Below are 20,479 nucleotides of genomic sequence, written 5' to 3'. Positions count from 1 at the left end.
TACCTTTTTTTTTCCCCCTCTTTTCAGTATATGACTTATAGCAGATAGAGATTGCGCTCTTTAGATTGGACAACATTACTTTTTTTTTTTCCTCAAACTCGATTGGATATCTTGAGTTTAACAAAATGAAATGTGATAAAAATGGCCAATTCTTTTTTTTACATAACAAGAATACAATGATCTTTCTTATCAAAAAAATAATTTTAAACAATGAATCTCTTTTTCATAATCCACCCAGTTACATCGAAAGAGTACAAATCTCACAACTGACTTGTAAAACATCCTAAGATCGTACCTAATATCCCCACTCGGAGGACCATAAATCAAAACATTGCTGCTCTTCCAATAAGCGAGTATCATAATCTGATTTCACAACATCCCAATTGTAACCTCTTCCTGATTCTAGCTGCGTATGCTGTTCCAATGAGCCGAAATTATATTCAGGATCCAAATTGTAGTCCACGCCAGAATCTGACTCTTGCTTTTGATTTGAGCTCCCAGGCAAGTAAGTGTCTGAGTTCTGCAACCAGCGAGAAAAACAAGACGGCCTTCCTCTTAGTGGGTAGCCTATAGAAGCCGATTCCATTCGATTAAAATCATAATTTCCCTCTTGTTTAAATGTAGAATTAACACTGCTGCCTTCACCCAAAGGCTCAGTAGCTCTGTTTGTTGACCAATTATGCAGGTAGTGAAACCTGTTGTCGAAACCATTACTGTAACTGGAATCTGTATAATTTTCTTGTATGTCTTCCCTCGTCAAAGCTTTATCAGATTTGACACCATTATAAGAAGGCTTATACAAGTCATTATAATCATTGAAAATATTACGATATTGAAATTCCATGATTTCTGAAGGTTCTCTCTTCATTTGTTTCTTCATCATCGGCATTTCACCTTCAACATTACAAGGCTTGCAATAACTTATTTGATTGCAGTTTACATCTATAGGTGCATCATGCAATACATCATGAGTATTGTGGAAATCAATATAGTCGTTGAATTTACATATTTCTGATGATTCTCCCATCATTTCATCTCTTGTTATGGCCATATTATCAGTTCTTGGATCGCAGTCCACATCTGTGATCACACCATGCAAGAAATCATAAATACCGTCGAAACCATCGCCAGAATTTAATGCTTCTGCAAATTCTCCATTAGTTTCTTTCCTCATTTCCATCATGTCAATTTCAGCATCATCAGAAAACTTGCAATGAATACTTGTATTCGAGGCTGCATCTATGGGCTCATAATGCAATCGATTATTATGTTTATCAATGAAACCACTAGATTTTAAACCTCCTATAAGTTCTCCCTTCATTTCTTTGCTCATTGTCGACATTTCAACTTCAACATCATTTGAAGGGTTAGCACCAGATCTTAATTTACATTTCACTTTTCTAGGCTGTCTCAAAGTGTGTTCTAGCTTCAATTCCTCAGTCTCATTATTCTGAGAACAGCCAGGTATGCAACCCTCAGAACGTTCTTTTTTTAACTGGTCAGAACGTTCTGGTGTTACCTTCAATTCCTCTGTTGATTCATTTGACACGCAGGCCTGAGAACAGTTTTGTTTCTCCTCCGATTCCTTAACAGCAACTTTGGAACGGTAAAGCTTGCCTGCAGGGGACAGATTATTCATCTTTGATTCCTTAACCTCACCAACACCATAACAATCTGATAATTCCTTTGGTGAGCTTTTAAATGTATCTGAGGACAATACATTGGAGTACGTTGATTCCTCACAGTACTTGGGGAAATTTAGACGAGCCAAATTACCATACATAGCTTTTGCAGCTTCATCATAAGCAAGAGCTGCTTCAACAGCACTGTCAAAAGTACCAAGCCAAAGCCGGCTACTCTTTCTCCGTGCAGCGTCCCCTTTAAACGGCTCCCGAATTTCGGCCACCCACTTGCCCCAAGTCCTCTGTCTAACACCTCTATATTTGCAACCTGAGTTCTCCGGGCCGCCTTTTCCTGGCATACACCCCTTTGTTGAGCCCTTGGCCGGAAGTTTACGTGTCACATCAACTCCATCTTTTCCAAAATCATATTGATTGTTTAATTTCTTCCACTTTGCTAAAGTTTCTTCTATTGAATCACACCCATTACGTCTCCTTCTTGATTTTCTATCCCTGAAATCACCCACCACCAAAAAAAATAAAAATAAATATTCAGTTTAACCATGTACAATAACTCTAAAGTTTATTTAACAACAAATGAATGAGTTTATAAGTTCCTCCCTTTCAAGAGACAAAGTCCATTTTTTTCTAAAAGTTTAAAAAGATTTTGACCCTCATATGCTTTAATTGTAGAATACTTTTTTTTTTTTTTTTACAAGATAAAAATTATATTTTAACTTAATATAAATGTATACGTGTATTTCTTAAAATAAAATTTAAAAAAAAAAAAAAAGTAGATCTCCGAAGCTTTCTCTTACCCGACTCTTGTCCCTATCTCACAAAAACTTCTTTATACTTATAAAGTGACTATCACTCAAGGGTCCATAGTGATAATTGTATAATATTATGGCGTACGTAAACCCAAAAAATCCAATTATACTTGTAGTAAGCAACAAGAAAGCAAAACAATGCATATCCACAAAGCAGATAGTAAACGACCAATAATGACCAAGGACTAAGGACCCAATTAGAGCATTGTGCTAATAACACGAAGGTCACAGGTTTGAGATCGACAGGCCAAAAGTTCTAAATTTTTTGCTTGGGAAACATGATTAAGATATTTGGAATTTAATTACAGGATGTTGGACTGTATGGATGGAGCATAATTGTCGGTCCTTTGAAGATTCTAAAAAGCCTTTGGTTGAGTTAATACAGCTGTGCCCGAGAAGTCTTTTTGATTGGTTTCCATTCTGGGGTTTTATAGAATGTTCTTCTATTGTTCAGTTTTTTTCTTCTCTTACTTTAGTCTCTTGATGGTTTTCTGTGGTGTTCTATTTTGTCAGGGGCGGAACCAAGCTTTTTTGTTTGGGGGGCCAAGTTGCAGCACTAATATATTTATCCAAACAACCCTCATATACATATGTAAATATACACACACGTTTTTTTATTTTATATATATACACACATATATGATATATACACACTTTTTTATTTGATAAGTTATATAAACATACCCAAAAAAAAAAAAAAAAACCTTAATATTTTCAATCAAAGTTATGTTTGATGACGATTTTTATAAAATAAAATTCATTTTTTCCATTTTCACAGTGAAATTCTTAAAAAATTTCATTTTAAATACAAATTATCAAATTTTATACTAAAGTAAAAAATCTTTCAATTGAACTAATGAAAATTCAAAAACATGCAACTAATGACATTAAAATAAGTTAGGCTCCAAACATATTTTAAGTTATCTTGCTCTAACCTATTATGTGTCAACTAAAGACACATTTTATGCATAGTTTTAGTGACAAGATTTTTTTAATGAATCGATGACTTGTTAATTGGTACATGGGTTAAAAAAGATAAATTCAAATAAGTTTGATGCCAAACTTTATCAAATATTTAACAGATGTAAAAACACATTTTAAAAAATAAAATTAAAATTGCAAAAAATAAAATTATATCTCTATAACTATTGGAATAATTTTATTTTTTAAGAACAACATTGAACTAATTCAAAGATTTGGGAGGCCAGCTCTTGGTGTTATAGACTAAACTTTGAAAATATTAAAATAATTATATATATAATTTAAAATTTTTCAAAATTTTGGGGGGCCGTGGCCCCCCAACGTTCAATACAGCTCCGCCTGTGCTTTGCTGTGTTCATTCTCATGAAGACATTGTATGTTTCTTTTTCCATTTTCATCGATAATAATTCTTATATTACCTATAAAAAAAAAGGACTAAGGACCAAATGAGTATGAACTATGAAATCAAGTACAGACCATATATTCATACAAAATAATGAAATATAAGAAACCCATATCAAAGATAGACAAGGAGGTTCATACTTAATATAATTGAGAGAGAGAGGAAAAAAAAAAAAAAAAACTAGAGAGATGTAAAATTATCTTAGTGAAACTTACATGACAAATTCTTGTCGAAAATGAAACTCACTCGTCAACAATCTCAGACTTCATGCGAGTTCAACGTCCTCCTTTGTATTACCTTTTTGCTATCCTCTCTCTGTGTAAGCTTTGTGAAAAGGTATACTCTCTTGCTTTTGCTATCCTCAAGCTTTGTGAAAAGGTTTACTCTCTTGGTGTGGTAGGGTATATATATATATATATATGTTGTCTGTTTTGAGCTACTAGATATATCAAGGTCGTTCTTAGCATCTTTGATTTGTCACCTTTCAAAACTTAGCGACCAAGGAATTGTTAAACAGAGAGGACTGTTTCAGAGATAGTATTAAGTAAGTTGATGTTTCAGAGAGTATTAAGTAATATTTGTTGACGTAGAAAGCAGAAGCAATTTGATTTCCAGCTGTGCCGTAAAATGTATGTGGACAATTTTGCTTACAGGGACCGCACCTCGTTTTCTTGGTGTACAAGATTTTTCCTGTCCTTTCTCGTACCTTCCAGGTGTATTCCAGCCAAGTTTTAGTTTTGTTTATTTTAGTAAAGTTTCATTATCTCCATTTATCCAGAGTCATCGTGTAAAAACTAAAAACTGTAACTCTAATCTTCTAGGAAATTGCGGCTACTTTCCGTACCGGAAAAGTTAAATTAATAAAAGGCAACAGAATTAAAAATAAAAAATAAAAATTTGTCTTGTCATCCAATTCATAATATGTTAAAAATATAAAAGTTTTATATCCCTTTAAATAAATGATAAAATATCTTAAATTTTTATTCTCCCGTAGTTCATGGATAATCTAATAAAATACAAAAAGTAATTTATTTTATACATTTTAATCAAAAAACACTCATATTAGTGGGTATAAAATTGTACATAAATGTATAAATGCTACAGTAACCGTGCATATATATATATGCACGATTATTATAATTCTTCTATACATTATTTTAATAATTTCTAATTTCGTTCCTTTTTTTTTTTTTTCTCTCTCTTCTCCATCTGCAAAACTAATGCCCTCATCATCTTCTTCTTCCTTTGATCCATACGCTCCCACAAACACAAAATCAAAAATCAACCACAGACACCACAAAACCAAACACACCCACACACGGACACACCAACAAAGACAAAGAGAGTAGATCGGTGCTTGGATCGACAAGCGGATCAAAGAAAAGAACAAGGTATTGAAGAAGAAGAAGTAGCAGTAGCAACAGTCAATGGAGAGCCCCAAAATCACCACCAAAATTGCAAACCCGAAATCACTGGCCATAATCAAACTCAAATAGAAAAAGAAAAAGAAGAAGAATGAGAATGAGAAGATGAAGATGAAGATGCCGAAGATGTAAGGAAAAAAAAATGTGGAAAATAAAGAGATAGAGAGTGTCAGAGATATTTTGGAGAGTTTGGTAAGGTGGTGGGATCGGTGGGAAATAATAATAAAAAGTAAAAAAAATGATTATTTAAATAAAGTAGATAGTATAATAGATAAACTGATGTAAGTGTTTTGTAAAAATTGGTGTATAAAATAAAAAAAGTAGGGTTTTTCTTGCAAAATAGACAGAAAATTTGCACGGACTAATACGGTTACTCTAATCATATATTTTATAAAAAATAGTTTTATCATTTTATGGACTCCCAATTTTTTGTATTTTTTTTTTAAATTTAAAAAATTGATAGTTGAAAGAGGGAAAATGTTAATTTAACTACAAGAATTTTTATATAACTCCTAAATTTAAACATTATAAATTTCTTTGTTGAAGAGTGAGAATTTGAGCAATAAACTTTCAAAGAATGTCAAATCTTTATATTTACAACAAATATAAATTCTCATACATTAAAATATCATCAGTGTCATGTGGATTAACATGTGGATCTATAATTGATCTCAAAATTTTAGTTATGTTATGCTGTGTTGCCTCACCAACAAGCTACACTAATTCAAATACATAACCACACTACCTTCTTAGCAAAATTATGCCCATAAGAAATATTAAAATATATCTCATCCAATAACTGAGTAGATTTTCATAGATCAAGTATATATAAATTGCCAAGAGTTTTAAATCTCAATTAGTTAGCAAGATTCAAATCCTCTCTCCCATTGTAATTGTTAAATTTATAAAAAACAGAGAGTATATACAAAGTAATACTTTGTTTAATTATTTAAATCATTATAACTAGTCGAATTATTTCAAATTGACATAAATATCACTAATTTGTTATTAGTTTCCTCCAATATTTCAATAATTTTTGTTGGAAAAAATTTTATTTTATAGAAAAAATTGAAGACAATAAGGGTTGATCATACTATATGTATTTATAAATTTAAAAATTGTGTGATATAGTAACTAATTAGACATGTTTTATGTATACTCTAGAATGCAAATATCATTTTGATAAAATAGAACATGAATATTAATTATTTTTCTCTTTTGTTGGACTTTGTATCAATTGTTGCAAAAGCAACTAAATTGATCAAGAATACCATATTTTAAACCAATTATTGAAAGCTTGTCGAGACAGACAATATGATAAAGCAAAATCTAGCAACCGAGACAGATAATTGAATGAATTAATTATCTGGTATTGGAATTGAGAGGCTAGTGTATAAAGAAATGCATCAACAAGAGGGATTTTTTTTTTTTTTAATTTCTATACTTGAAGCACATTAACTGGAGTAGATGCATATTCGCTTCAGGCTATTATTTTCTCTCCTCCATTTCCCTAGCCTTCCCTCATTTTCTTTCCTGGTTGTTCTGCCCTCACCCAAGAGAAGGCACCTATATCTCACCCACCTCTGCCAAACCTCTACCTCAGGAATCATTTCTATGTAGCATTGTAAAATATATGCAATATCTTCGGTTATCAATAAATACTCGGTTATCAATAAATACTTCTTATGTTGCAATTTGGAAGCATATTGAGATAGTTCATAGAAATTTGCTTCAGAGAAAAGCAGAGAAACAAAGGAAGCCCTAGTTAAGCTCTGCAAACTAAAGAACATCCAAATCCCATACAATGGCTTCCTCTCTCTCTCTCTCTCTCTACCTCTTCTAAAATGAAATGGAGGATAGCTACTAGAAACAAATTTAAATTTGAAATACATCAACAAGATCTCAAGCTAATAGCGAGGTTTCAAAGTACCAAAGTAGATCATGAGGGGACAGCAACAGCACCGTCCAGCCATATGACCTCTATTGTTGCTAATGCAAATTGATATTTACTCCAATTGCCGAGGCAAAGCCTTCCCTCAGAAACTCACAACAAAAGGCAGCAACCGCACCATCCAGCCATATGATTAATATGACCTCTATTGTTGCTAATGTAAGTGGAAATGACCATAGCAAGAGTCCTTAGTCCAGCCGCCAAGGCAAGCCTTTCTATAAGGAACTCACAACAATGGGGCAGAAACAGCTCTTTCTGGCCATGACCTGTACCGTTGCTAATGCGGATGTATGACCATAGTAAGACTCCTTATTCCAGCTGCCAAGGCAAGCTTTATACAAAGAGCTTTAGAAGTGAATGGAATGAGTCAAAAACACAGAGAGAAGGGCAGTGACTTGATCAAGGGTCAGCACCTGGAGGGATGTATTTGAAAATAAAGTAGCAAGCATCAATTTGACAGTTGAGGACTGAAAAACTCAATATTTAATATCAGAAGCAAAAATAAAATTTTAAAATGAATGGAGGAAGAAGCGGAAAAGGCAAACATCACAAAATTTTATCACAGAAACCCCATCTTTCACACAGGATTTTAAAATTGGGAAAAAAATGAAAGCCTATAACATACCTGGAAACAATACATATAAAGTAGTTAAACCAACAGACAAAGCTGACAATCTACTTATCTATACTCGATGAAGCATTATTCATAGAAAAACTGAGAGAACTGAAATTATGTATCTTAACCCCACCACTAATGAATGTGGTCCCACTTAAGCAGACAAGATCAGAAGGAAGTCCTCATGGGCTTTACACACAGAGGTAGAAGAGGGGGGGGGGGGGGGGGGGTTTTTTTTTTTTTTTTTTTCCAATCCACAAATGCAATTTTTAGAGGATGGTGGATCCTCTCCCTGTATAACTCTTCCACCCCAAAACACACATACCCACCCGCATGAGGAAACAGATGCATAGGAAGATGCCTGGATTTTCAGGCATTGATATTTAACTATTTATCATTAGCAAAAGATTACATACAGAAATGACCACTTCCTCTATAAAAGATGGCTGTGTGAGTACACAATCACTTGTTAATAAGTAGAGCATAAGATAAAATCTAGAACCAACTAAATTAACGTGGCTCATATAGATGATAAATAATGTAGCTTTAGATTGTCTTTTAATGCCAAACAGAATATAACTCCAATTGAGATGACATTTCTTATCTTTTTCCAAGGCCTCAAAACACAATATTTTAAGTACATCAACTAGGCATCAGCGCAAGATTACATAAATCATATGTGTAATGTTTAATTAGACAAAATGCACCATTTTAATTTTAAACTAGAATACACGAAATTTGATCAAAACTTATCACTTGAATCATGTCTTCCCCATGTTACTTTTATATTCAAAGAAGACTTCTAGGTGATAATTTTTTGAGTGTGAACTCTGTATTAGTGATATAAAGAAGAATCACATAACCTGTACAGCCATTTTCAGATTACCAAATATAGAATAATTGCTTTACTAAGTGATTACTGATTGTTTCACTCAATTATGAAGATAAACTTGAATGGTATAAACAAAATTACCTGACATGGAATAAATAGATACCAGCAAATTACGGCATTTATTCAGATCCAGTGAACCGAGCAGCTTTGTATTTCAACTTCCTATTATGATTTTCCTGCCCAAAAACACAAAGAGAAGAAAAAAGAAAAACCCATTAATTTCATTGTCAATGGGATGAAAATTTCAATACCAAAATGGGGGGAAAATTGAATAAATATAAACCCAATAACTGAATCGATCAAAATCTAGGAAGCATGGACACAGACACAGGTATGGGTAAGGACATGGGTATGACCCAGTCGAGGAATTTTCGAAAAATTATAACATGAAACTGCCGGTATGATACCCTAAATGAGGTGTCCGTGCTTCTTAGATAAAAATTCAGTTACTGTCTTACTGAAACTTCATCAAATCTATCCACATTCATCAAAATAAACCAATTCGAATTCATCCACATTCTTCAAAATCAATGAATTTGAGTAATCACAGTACATAATTCAAAAATTACACCCAAAAAATCATTTGAATACATACAAAGCCAATATCAGTTACTGTCTTAATAAAAATTAATCAAATTATATCACAACCTTAAGTCGAATAATAAATCACAGTGCATAATTCAAATCAAAATTAAGTTATTTCCTAGAACAAATCAATGAAAATCGAACAATTACCTGCTCGAAAACCAGAGCAGAGCTCTGCTCGACTTGCCTTGCCAAGGTCTCGATCTTAACGAGCATTTTCCCGTACAAATCCTCCAATCCGGCGGAGTAATTGGCGGCCTCATTTCCCATCAACTTGCTCAATCTCCCAACCTGGAATCCCTCGGCGCAATCGTCGAGCTGAGTCTGCTCAGCTCTCAGCCTCTCCTCCTCTTCCTTCTCGTCGTCGACAGCCATGGAGGAGCTATGGTCGCAAGGCAGAGAAGGGAAAGGGGAGTTAGGGCTAAACGCACCGTAATGGGAGCGGAAAGCTGGGCCGATGTTGATAACTTCGATGGATTTGGGATCGAAGGAAAGGAGAGAGGAGCGGAACTGGTAGGCGCGGTATTCGTGAGTGTGGATGGTTTGGTCGTGGATCGGAGAGGAGAGGAGCAGGAAAATGCAAGGAGAGAGAGTGGAGCGAGAGGAGAGGATTGGGAAGGAAAGGGAAGGGAGGGAGGAGAGGGAGTGGGAGAGAGAGAATTCGCGGAGGGAAGGGCGGAGAGGGGAGCGGCGGCGGGCGGAGAACCAGCCGAGGAGGGAGGAGGAGGGCGGCGGAGGAGGGAGGAGGAGGGGGTTGACGTGGCCGGCGGAAAGGGAGAGGAAGGATGTGATGGTGGCGATTAGGGTTTGGGAGGAAGAAGAAATGGGAGGGAGGGAAGTGGAAGTGGAGGGAAGGGAAGAGGAGGAAGAGGATGTGTCGTCGGAGAGAGTGGAGGGAGTGAGGAGGGACACGTGGCCGTATAGGAGCCCGTCTATTGGGCCTGGGGAAGTGGAGAACCGTTGGATCAAGGAGGCTAGGGTGGGTCCTGATATTGCTATCTTCTCTATGGGAAGATCGTCCATGGCTGTGAGAGAGAGAGAGAGAGAGAGAGAGAGAGAGTGAAGGATTTGACCTGAGAGAAAGCTAAGGGGTTCTGGTAAAGTTTGTTTGCTTAAATTTGGAATGACATGTTCTATGTATTTTGTTTTTACAATTACACAAAGTACGAAGTAGAAAAAAAAAAATGCCAAAAACAAACTTTCACTTCCTAAAATTTGGGATTACTTCCAAATGGATATCTCAACTTTTAAAATTTTCACCGCCAAATATTATAATAAATACGAGTTTGGCTCTAAATATGTCTAAGGGCTTAACTTTTTTCTTATAATAATATCAATGTATTTCTTATAAAATGTCTGACGTTTTTGTAGGTTTTTTGGTTAAAGAAGTTTTTGTAGTTAATATGTCAATGTATGTCTTAGGGAAAGTCTAAAATTTTTGTAGTTAACATGTCCGAAAAAGACGAGTAATTTTTTAGTATTCTTAAAGCACGATAAATGGTGCTCCCTTTTCTCACCTTTGTAATGAATTCACTTATTAAATTTATAATGGTCCACTATAAATATGATAGGAAGGAGTATCATTTCATTATATTCCGAAAGTACTTAAGAATATTGGGAAAAAAAAAATTGGGTCCAAAATGTCATTTTTGTGTTGGTTAACAGTTTTGAAGTTTCTAATAGATATTGACAAAAGAGCATATTGATATTGTCGAAATAGTAACGCTCAAGTATGCAAATTGCGAGTTTTCATAATTAAGGTACCAATTTAAAAGTAACCTTTAATTCAGAAGGTGCAGCAAATAGTATTTTAGCCAACAGTACATAACAGAGGAAATACTTAACCAAGAATTAATCAACTGTTCACTGAAGTATCCCCTATCATTTTAATTGGAAACCAATCTGAGTTCATATATCAGTTTTAGAATGAGCTAATCCCTAGATTTAGTCTTGTGTATAATCCGTAGATTTCACATGAAAACTGCATTCAAGTACATTTTTGTAGCACCAATGGCAATCAAAGATAATATTGTGATTCTTGAAAATTGCTCTTTTTTTTGCTCTGAGGGACATCACCAACATTCTTGACATTATCAAAAGCAACTGCCACTGTTTATCAATGGAGTAGTCACACAATCACATAAATCACACATAAAAAGTCTTGCAAATTCATAATTTTATTGAAAGAATACACCAATTCTGGTTTCAAAAAAGAAGAAAGAATACATCATTCTCCTACATAAGAAAAGAATGCTTATTCTAAATAATGTTTGGAATGAGCTTGTATTTACATACAAACAATAAGAATCAAAGAATTTGAGCACTACCTAATACCTATATCTCTCATCTCCTATAAACCAAGTAAACTATATAAAACCCCAAAATTAAATAAACCAATCATTCACTTGCTGATGATGGCAGTTTGACTGCTCCATCATCACCTGCTGTTGGCACTCCAGCACCTTCATCACCTGAACTTCCTGGCAGCTCTGGCTTAATCTCTTCTAGCTGCTGAAGAACTTGTTGAACTTCTGGCCGTGCTGCTGGTGAAGGATCAACACAATGCAGAGCTAATTTCAATGTGTTAAGCAACTCGTCACCTATAATTGGCGCATCCCTCATGAGCTCCAAATCAAAAACTTCATTTGTCCATTCCTCCTTCACAATTGATGCCACCCATTGGGGCAAATCCATCCCATTCATGCCTTCACTGGGTGATTTCCCAGTCAAGAGCTCCAATATAATCACCCCAAGACTATAGACATCGGTCTTTGTGTTGGCCTTCTTCATCTTTGAGAGCTCTGGTGCATTGTAGCCAAGTGAGCCTGCAGTAGCAATCACATTGGTGTTTGCAGCAGCTGTCATAAGACGAGAGAGGCCAAAGTCTGCAATGTGGGCATTGATCTGCTCATCAAGTATTATGTTGCTCGATGTGAGATTTCCATGTGCCATTTCCTCTTGTGCGTGCAGGTGGCATAAACCACGTGCAATGCCCTTGGCAATGTTCATTCTTGTTGGCCAATTGATAATGGTTTCTGGCCCACGAGCTGCACATGAATAAGGTACATATGTCAGAACTAAAAATGGTAAGGTAAAAAGCTATGGCACTGTACCTTAAGATTCTTCAATTAAATTCAACCACTGGATTGCATTAGCATGAATATTGAATAGCCAGTAATAACAGTTAATGTATCATGGTTAGAAAATGACTATTGCACAAGAAATGACCATTGAATTACTATAAAAAGTTAATATCTGCATAGCCCCAAACATGTCAAAAATCATTTTGGGAAATTAAATAGATTGCTGAATCTACTTACCATGAAGGAAGGATGCTAGACTCCCATTAGTCAAGTAATCATAGACAAGAAGCTTCTCTCCCTTGGGTCCCATGTAATAAGCTCTAAGGGCTAGGAGATTCGGGTGTCGAACTTTGCCTAGTGCAGCAACCTCAGATTCAAACTCCTTTTGACTCTTTGTAGTCTTTTCTCTCAGCCTCTTCACAGCAACTTGATTACCATCCTCTAAAGTAGCCTTGTATGCAGTTCCATAAGCGCTCTTTCCCATTATTTCAGCAGTTGCACACAATAGATCATCAGCTGTAAAGAGAAATGGCCCATCAAAGTGAACTAATTTGCCACCTGTTTCACCTCCAGATTCAACATGAGTGCCAGAAGTAATTTCCTTCTCGGAACTTCCCAAAGCAGCAGCACTTTTCGCGGTTTTACCATTCTTTCCTTTTGAAGCAGTTCTTTTCCTGATCAAACAACAAAGCAAAATGCAACACAGAAGAAGCAGAGCGGCTAAGACTGCACCAGCTGCTATGAGAATTATGTCCTTGGTGCTTAATTTGTGGTGGTGGTGGTGGTGATGCGGTTTCACAGTAGGCCCTTGAAATGGTCCTGGATTGTTCTGAGGTGGAGATAAAAAAGGACATGGGATAGAAGAGTCATACCCACATAGAATATTGCCTACAAAAGAGCTTGAATTGAACTTTTTGGAAAGGAGCAATGGGACTGCACCAGTCAGATTGTTGTAAGAAACATTGAAAGAAGTGAGATTTGCTAAGTTGTCAAGTGAATCTGGAATTTCTCCGCTGAAATTATTATGAGACAAATCAATTACGTCAATGCCCGAGATATTCCCTATGGTTGCTGGGATTTGGCCTTTGAATTGATTATTCTTTAGATTGAGTACTGAAAGGTTTTGTAACCTGTCCAGTGCTTCTGGGACCTGGTTTCCAAGGTGGTTGCCCTCTAGATTCAACGAAACAAGAGAGGAAAGGTTGGAAAGGCTAACAGGAAAGCTTCCATTAATAGCATTGTATGACAAATCTAGCCTTTGGAGCCTCAGGAGGCTGCCTAGCTCACTAGGTATGGTCCCAGAAAGCTTGTTATGGCTAAGAGAAATCTCTTCAAGCCAACCCAACTTGCTAAGAGAAACAGGAATAGTTCCAGAGATAAGATTATGATCAAGAGTCAAGAACTGAAGGTGGTAAGTATTTTTTCCTATTTGACCCCAAGTATTAGGAATAGAGCCAGAGATATTGTTGTGCTGGAGAGCAAGGAAGATCAAAGAATGGGATTTAGTGAGACTATTCGGGATTGTACCCGTCAATGAATTGAAGCTCAGATTGAGTCTAATTAACCTGGTTGAGTTTTCAAGACTAGGAATTGCCCCAGTGAGTGCATTATTACTTAAATCAAGAGTCTGAAGGAGAAGACAGTTACCAATTGAAGGAGGAATAGAACCCGAAAGCTGGTTATTGAAGAGGTACACCCCTCTGAGATTGGGTAAGAAACCAAGAGACCAAGGAACACTGCCAGCAAGAACATTGTCATGGAGGTTAATCTTTCTAAGAGATTGAAGCTGGCCAATCTTCTCAGAGATTTTGCCACCCAATCCCTTCCAAGGAAGCTGGAGAGCAATGACTTGACCACGTACACACTTGATCCCTGCCCACCGACCAGAACAAGCACCATAACCACTGTCATTCCAGCTGCGCAACACGCCTTTGAAATCGACTAGTTCATGTTTCAATGCCCTGAGCGCTTGATAATCTGCTTGAGTAACAATTATCCCATCCCATTGGTGACCACCTGAAACAAGTTTAGTAAAACCCAAAATTTGAAAAAACAACAAGGTATAAAGGAAAACTTTACTAAACCAATTAGTGGTTTCTTTAGATGGAAAGTGAAGAAACTGAAATGGGTTTGTGACAAATGGACTCCCAAACTTGGTGTCCATGAGTTTTTTGATCTAGAGGATTGTATATTGAGGAACAATGAAAGGAAAAACTAAATAACTAAAGTGAAATGATTGAGAGGAAGAAATATAGAGAGAAGGGTCAGATAAAGCATGTGAGAAGTGAGAGAGAAGAGAAGGGAATCTTGATTAGAAGAGAGATGGGGGTTCAGAGTCCAAAGTCAGTTGAAATGGGGTCAGTTTTAGTCTTGCTCTTAGTTTATCTTAACGGCTAGTTTTAATTGGTCCATTTTTTTTTTCTGTGTAACGGTTGGGGTTGAAACAAAGTCAGTCATTAGAGGTGGGGGGTCACTCTCCCAACGGCTACTTTTCTTGCGGCGACATGTACTGGATGTTGTTATGGGCCTGCAACCCTAAAGATGTTTTTTTTTGGAGGGTAAGTATGGTGGGCCTGAAGATTCGATTCAACGACCTTAGCGACTTGCCTAGGTAATAGGGGAAATTAATCACATGAGATTATAATAATATAATAGGTAAAAAGTAAATTTATATAGATTTAAAATAGTTTTAGGTTTTAGAAGTATTTTACACGTCCAAAATTTTTAGGTAGAAGTATAATACATTTTTAATTGAGTATTTTTTAAGTATAATAGCATTTCTCTTATTCTATAAATACACTTTGAACAAAAATAGAGATAGAATCACACTTGGAGCAATTGAAACCCATTTAATATCAAAAGACACTTATTATTATCAAATTGGTGAGCTATGTCAAAAAAAAATAAAATAAAATAAAATTGGTGAGCAATTAGAGGGATAATTAGTGCAAAATTGTAGTGCAGTTAAAATCTAATTTGATTCTTAATCGAACTCTCTGTTACCACTTTTTTAAAAAAATAAATAAATAAATCATCATTTATTTGCTTCAAGCTTTCGAGGGGCTCATTCAAAACTTACTTGGACTATTATTCAATAATATAAAACAAGAGTTTTGTTTTCAATTTATCATGATAAAAGTAGGCCAAATACAAACATTTTTGTGTCCTACCTTGAAGACCCCTTTCTTGCCATTGGAAAATGTTAGAAGGTTGTCAGAAATAGCATAATTTGATTGGATCGGACCCAGCCCACAATCACTCTATATATATATGATACGATGATTGGAGTTTGGAGGAATTAGAAAAAAGATCATATCCAGATGATAGAACTAGGGTAGATAAAAAGCACCTCCGATTTAATCTCATAACAGAATCTTGCATAACAAATATGCCACTTCCGCGATACATTATGTTAATCGCTTAATCCTACTGGATATGGTAGAACTAGGGTCGATAAAAAGCACCTCCGGTTGAATGCAGAATGTTCCACTCGTACGTGCTAACCAGTTCTTTATGTTAGATGAAAAACTTTAATATATGCTTGAAACGCTTTTGTGATCCATAACAACTGAATCAAATTCCGAACGCCAAAATCCACAATTACAAGTTTTAAAAAGGCACGGGTTGATTGATTGTTTTGGATCTTTGCATTCTTCTTGTTTCCACTTTCCAGTATGATGAGAGATTCCTTTTAATAAGTACAGCAGTAAAAAGATTATACATGATAAACAATCCAACGAGAAGAGCATCACCCAAGAATAGGTTTCACAATGAACATGACAGTAATATTAAGATTTAGCCATTTCAATTTTGTCGGCAAAGGCATTTCAGGACCACTGAACCTAATGGCTGAATTTTTACCATCGTACTCTGGGACCACTGAGCCTAACGGCAACACTTGGATCAACTAATCGCCAGCAGATTCAATCAAAAAATTATCAAAGGGGAACGTTACCAAGCACCCTTGGTGCTTGGTAAGTGCAAAAAAGACAAAAAATTTTGTTAGAAAAAGTCAAAAAAACACCAAATAGTACCTACAAAACTGGAAAAATTGACATAAACTGCAAAAAAAGACAAATTTTGTCAGAAAAAAGTAAAAAAAAAAAAAAAAAAAAATTGTTGTTAACGGGCAAACGGGCACCGCAACCCTTATCATAATACCCTTTTTTTTTCTTTTCTTTTTTTTAATATTGGAAGTCACAAACACACCCAGAATGATCATAATACCATGACTACTACAATTTTAAGTAATAGTAATAATAAAAGAAAAACGAAGAAGAAGAAGATCAAAAATAACAACTAACAATCTTTAGATGCTCTAATATAAAGTGGCACCAGTATCTTAAAGGTGGGTAACAATCACTACTGCTGCTAGCATTTTCCATAATAACTTACACTAACTTAAGCAACATCATAATTATATAGCAAGCAACTGAACATACATGGCTGTTTATCAAATTGAGCTACAGGACTATTTATCAAATACAAGGCAATACAACTGAACATTTCTCTTGAAAAAAAAAAAAAAAAACCTGAACATTTCTTGGCTATAATTAGCTTTTCAAGATTTAGACAATAGAATGCAAATGAATCAGCACTAAGCTATCAAAATCAAAATGAGGGCAAGAAACCCATAGGTAAAAATAACAACATCAACTTTCATAATCATTTCATTATGAAAATTGAAGAATGTGAGAAGCCATGTCAATGACCCAATATCAATGTAAGTGAATTCTCATATTAAAAAAGTTATGACTATATTACTGGAGAAAAAAAAAAACAACATGGTGCAGAAGATCCCATAAACATACACCAGGATTCAGTTCATTAATTCAGAAAGACAATTTTCAAGTTTAAGCTTGATAAATCAATAGTAGGGAGTCTAGGGATTGGACAGTGAGTAAGAAAAACCAAAAGATTAAAGATCCTCTCCATTTGCTAATGAAGAGACCACAATTCATGGATGAGACATGATTTTCACAAATTCAAAATTGTAACTTCCAACAAATAAAGGGCAAAAACTAATGCTAACTAGTTTCAAATGCAGGTAACACAACATATACCTTCTATATGTTAAAATTAAATTTCCATTGAGTGGACTCTGTCCCTAGAAATTTTTTGGATATAGCAAACAAAGGGGATCCCAGCACACACGATGATCACTCAATTGCACACATACCCAAAAATTACAAACTAAGGATTCTCTCATTGGTAGTCTAACTAACAAAGATAATCTAGCTGTTAGTTAATCTAGTGAGCTAAACTCAGCAACCAAACTCTGTAGCTGTGACCATTTACAATGCCCCCACCATTAATACCGTCCAACTCTACCATAACTTCTCTACATTTGACTATTGTCTTTTATTTTTTTTCCTAGATACGATAGAATTTCAACTTATGGTGTCTACTCTTGCACTCCATGATAATTGCATTTTGTCATCGAGACACCAATTGGTTTTTGGTGGAGGCGGGGTTCGAACCAAGATATCTTATTCTACATCATGATACTTTACTACTAATTGAGCTACCTGGAAGCTTGCCAAATTACATTCCAACAAGAAAATTCCATTTGTTCAGCAAAACCAAGCATAACACGAATCCTAATGATCTAAAGCTCTCTCCTACTGGTTTTGACAGATCCAAATAACTAACCAACAAGAAAGATTTTCAACTCACTCAGCAAACCAAGCATAAAACCTAAAAGCTAATGATCTAACTTATTATTAACCTTTTCCATTAATGATCCAACGGATGTTTAACCAAACTCGCAGAAATGATCAATGCAACAATTCAGTCAATGAATCAAACACGTTCTCTCACACGGGGAACAATATTCAAAATTACTCAAAAATCTGATAATTAAAATTCTTTGATCTCAGCATAAAGATTCAACCTTGAAATGTAGAAAGTACAACACTATTCATGAGCAAATTTGCACAGAAACAAAATCTTGATACGCGTACCCCATATAGATCTGAATCAATGAATTTGTATCACATAAAGAAAATTAAAAAGAACATATAGAACTTACAGATCCACCACCAAAAGTTTCACATTCTACCTAAAACCAAATCAAATATCACAGATCCATAACAAAGACCTTCAATTTTCGCCTATATATCAAAAAATTGTCAAGATAGAAAGAAAAAAAAAAAAAAAAAAAAATACATTTATTTTCTTGTCTACCAAAAGCTAAAAAACTTTCCATTGACAAGAAGAACCTTCAACAAGTGTGTGGTCTCAGACGCGTGCGGCGACGGCAGGAGTTGCTGCAGCAGCGGCGACTGCGGCGTTGGAGGCAGCGCCGCCAATGAAGGAGAGAAATCCGGTGGAGACATTTTCTTGTTCATCGAGAAACAGATCTTCCGGAGCCCTAAACGCGCCGTGAGCACAAACAAGAGCGACTCCGATGAGGAGAGCTGAGATGAGTAGCGATCCGACGGAGGTGAGGAAAATGACGAAGATGCTCGAAACGGCGAGGATACCTAGGGTTTCCCTATCAGAGAAAGCACGGCCGAAGAGGACTAGAGGCTGATCGGAGGGGCGGAAGAGGTAGAGGAAGAGCCAAGCGGAGAGGAGGCCGAGGAGGACGAGGAGAGAGATAGGGTTAGAGAGGAGAGAGAAAGCGAGGACCAGTCCGATGACGGTGAGGTAGTTGATGCGGAAGTAGGAGTAGTTCTTGCGGACGCGGAGGGTGGCGTCGGAGAAGGATTCGGGTTTCGAGAAAGCGGATCGGTCGACGAGCTCGGACCACGGGCGGCGCTGGGCGAGGTTGTTGCGGACCGATTCGGTTATGTTGCTGAGGAAGTTGCGAAAAGCTGGGGTGGCGATTGGTGGTTGGGACGATTGGGCAGTGGTGGCGGTGGTGGTGGTGTTTGAGATTGGGAGAATTGGGGGAGATGTGGTGGAGGACATGATTGTTGACTTTGTGTTTGTTTGTTGGATCTGAGAATTTGGGAATTGGAAGAGTGAATGAAAGAGTTTTTATTTGGAGTTTTGAGATAAAAAGGAAGGTGAGAAGGAAGATGCGTGGGAAATGGGTGGGAAATAGAGATAGAGAGGACGTTTTTTGGTTTTGTTTTAGTGGTTTTACAATACTTGTGAAGTATTTTAGGGTGTTATTAATTTGCTTAATCGTTACGTGTTGAGAGACTTTTGGCCGACACAAGGAAAGGAAAGGTCAAAGATGGGGTAATTACTAATTGGGTATGTAAGGTATGGGGTAGATCTATTTGAACAAAGTTTCTATCTAAACAAACTTTACAAACTCCTTATATATTTCTATTAAATATGAATTTTAAAAATCTAACCATTAAATTATATATTTTTATTATACTATTCATGCTTGCAAAATTTAAAGAAGATCAAAAATCAATTGCTATCTCATCAAACAAATGTTAAAATTTCAAATTTTTATGGTCTAAAATTGAATTATAAAAAATAAGTTTATCAATCGAATAGTAAATAATATTCAACTTGAACTAAATTTAATATGCAAGTTAAGAATATAAGGAAAATGAAATTCAACGGTTAGATTTTCAAAATTCACATAAAAAAAAGATATATATGAAAAGTTTAAAGAATTTTTCTCCAAACTAGTTTAGAGATAAATTTTGTTCGGTCTATTTGGGTTTCTAGGACTTTGGGGTTGTCAAATGTTAAATATTAAAATTAGTAATTTTCTTGTTTGACCATGTGGGGACCATTTTGGCGGGGAATTTGTGGCTTGAAATAAGAAATAAAACTCACTAAATATATGATTTGTTTAAATAAGATGTTTTATGAAGGATTATGTGTTAAATGGGTGTTTTTAGGGTATTTGTTTTAATGGAGATTAAAATCAACTACCACATCATTCCATCAAACTAACTAAATGTCAAGTTAACTCAATTGATAAAGTCTTTGATGATTGAATAAGAAATTTAAGGTTCAATCCTTGCCTACACCAAAAACTGATTGATGTATTGGTCTGATAGGTCTGATGATAAAGGAATTATCATCAAAAGTGGACATTACAAATTGAAACTCTATCTTAAACAAAAATAAATAAATGTCAAGTTGAAAAAATACTTGAGGTAATCCAAGCCAGTAACTA

At 35.6% G+C, this 20,479-nt stretch overlaps 4 protein-coding genes across 4 annotated transcripts; all 4 read right to left on the bottom strand.

The window, feature by feature from the left end:
* Nucleotides 1–200: 200 nt before the first annotated feature.
* LOC115952553 lies at nt 201–4,431 on the bottom strand. The gene is made up of 2 exons (XM_031069726.1): nt 4,049–4,431; nt 201–2,132 (listed from the first exon to the last, which is right to left on the bottom strand). Coding segments are annotated over exons 1-2 (1,839 nt in total). The 5' UTR covers nt 4,051–4,431; the 3' UTR covers nt 201–295.
* Nucleotides 4,432–6,911: 2,480 nt separating this feature from the next.
* LOC115953650 lies at nt 6,912–10,423 on the bottom strand. Its single transcript, XM_031071394.1, has 3 exons — nt 9,452–10,423; nt 8,798–8,892; nt 6,912–7,621 (listed from the first exon to the last, which is right to left on the bottom strand). The coding sequence occupies exons 1-2, from the start codon at nt 10,322–10,324 to the stop codon at nt 8,836–8,838; spliced, it is 930 nt and encodes a 309-aa protein (XP_030927254.1). The 5' UTR covers nt 10,325–10,423; the 3' UTR covers nt 6,912–7,621; nt 8,798–8,835.
* A 1,037-nt stretch (nt 10,424–11,460) lies between these two features.
* Nucleotides 11,461–14,770, bottom strand: LOC115953375 (probably inactive leucine-rich repeat receptor-like protein kinase IMK2). The gene is made up of 2 exons (XM_031071003.1): nt 12,622–14,770; nt 11,461–12,348 (listed from the first exon to the last, which is right to left on the bottom strand). Exons 1-2 carry the CDS (start codon nt 14,546–14,548, stop codon nt 11,699–11,701), a joined length of 2,577 nt encoding a protein of 858 aa, XP_030926863.1. The 5' UTR covers nt 14,549–14,770; the 3' UTR covers nt 11,461–11,698.
* A 3,473-nt stretch (nt 14,771–18,243) lies between these two features.
* LOC115954270 (PRA1 family protein B4) lies at nt 18,244–19,480 on the bottom strand. Its single transcript, XM_031072181.1, has one exon. The coding sequence runs from the start codon at nt 19,297–19,299 to the stop codon at nt 18,625–18,627; it is 675 nt and encodes a 224-aa protein (XP_030928041.1). The 5' UTR covers nt 19,300–19,480; the 3' UTR covers nt 18,244–18,624.
* Between the last annotated feature and the right edge of the window lie 999 nt (nt 19,481–20,479).

Source organism: Quercus lobata, chromosome 7 (assembly GCF_001633185.2).
Source record: "Quercus lobata isolate SW786 chromosome 7, ValleyOak3.0 Primary Assembly, whole genome shotgun sequence".
In the NCBI taxonomy this organism is placed as follows: domain Eukaryota; kingdom Viridiplantae; phylum Streptophyta; class Magnoliopsida; order Fagales; family Fagaceae; genus Quercus; species Quercus lobata.
This window is presented reverse-complemented; position numbering and strand designations above follow the sequence as displayed.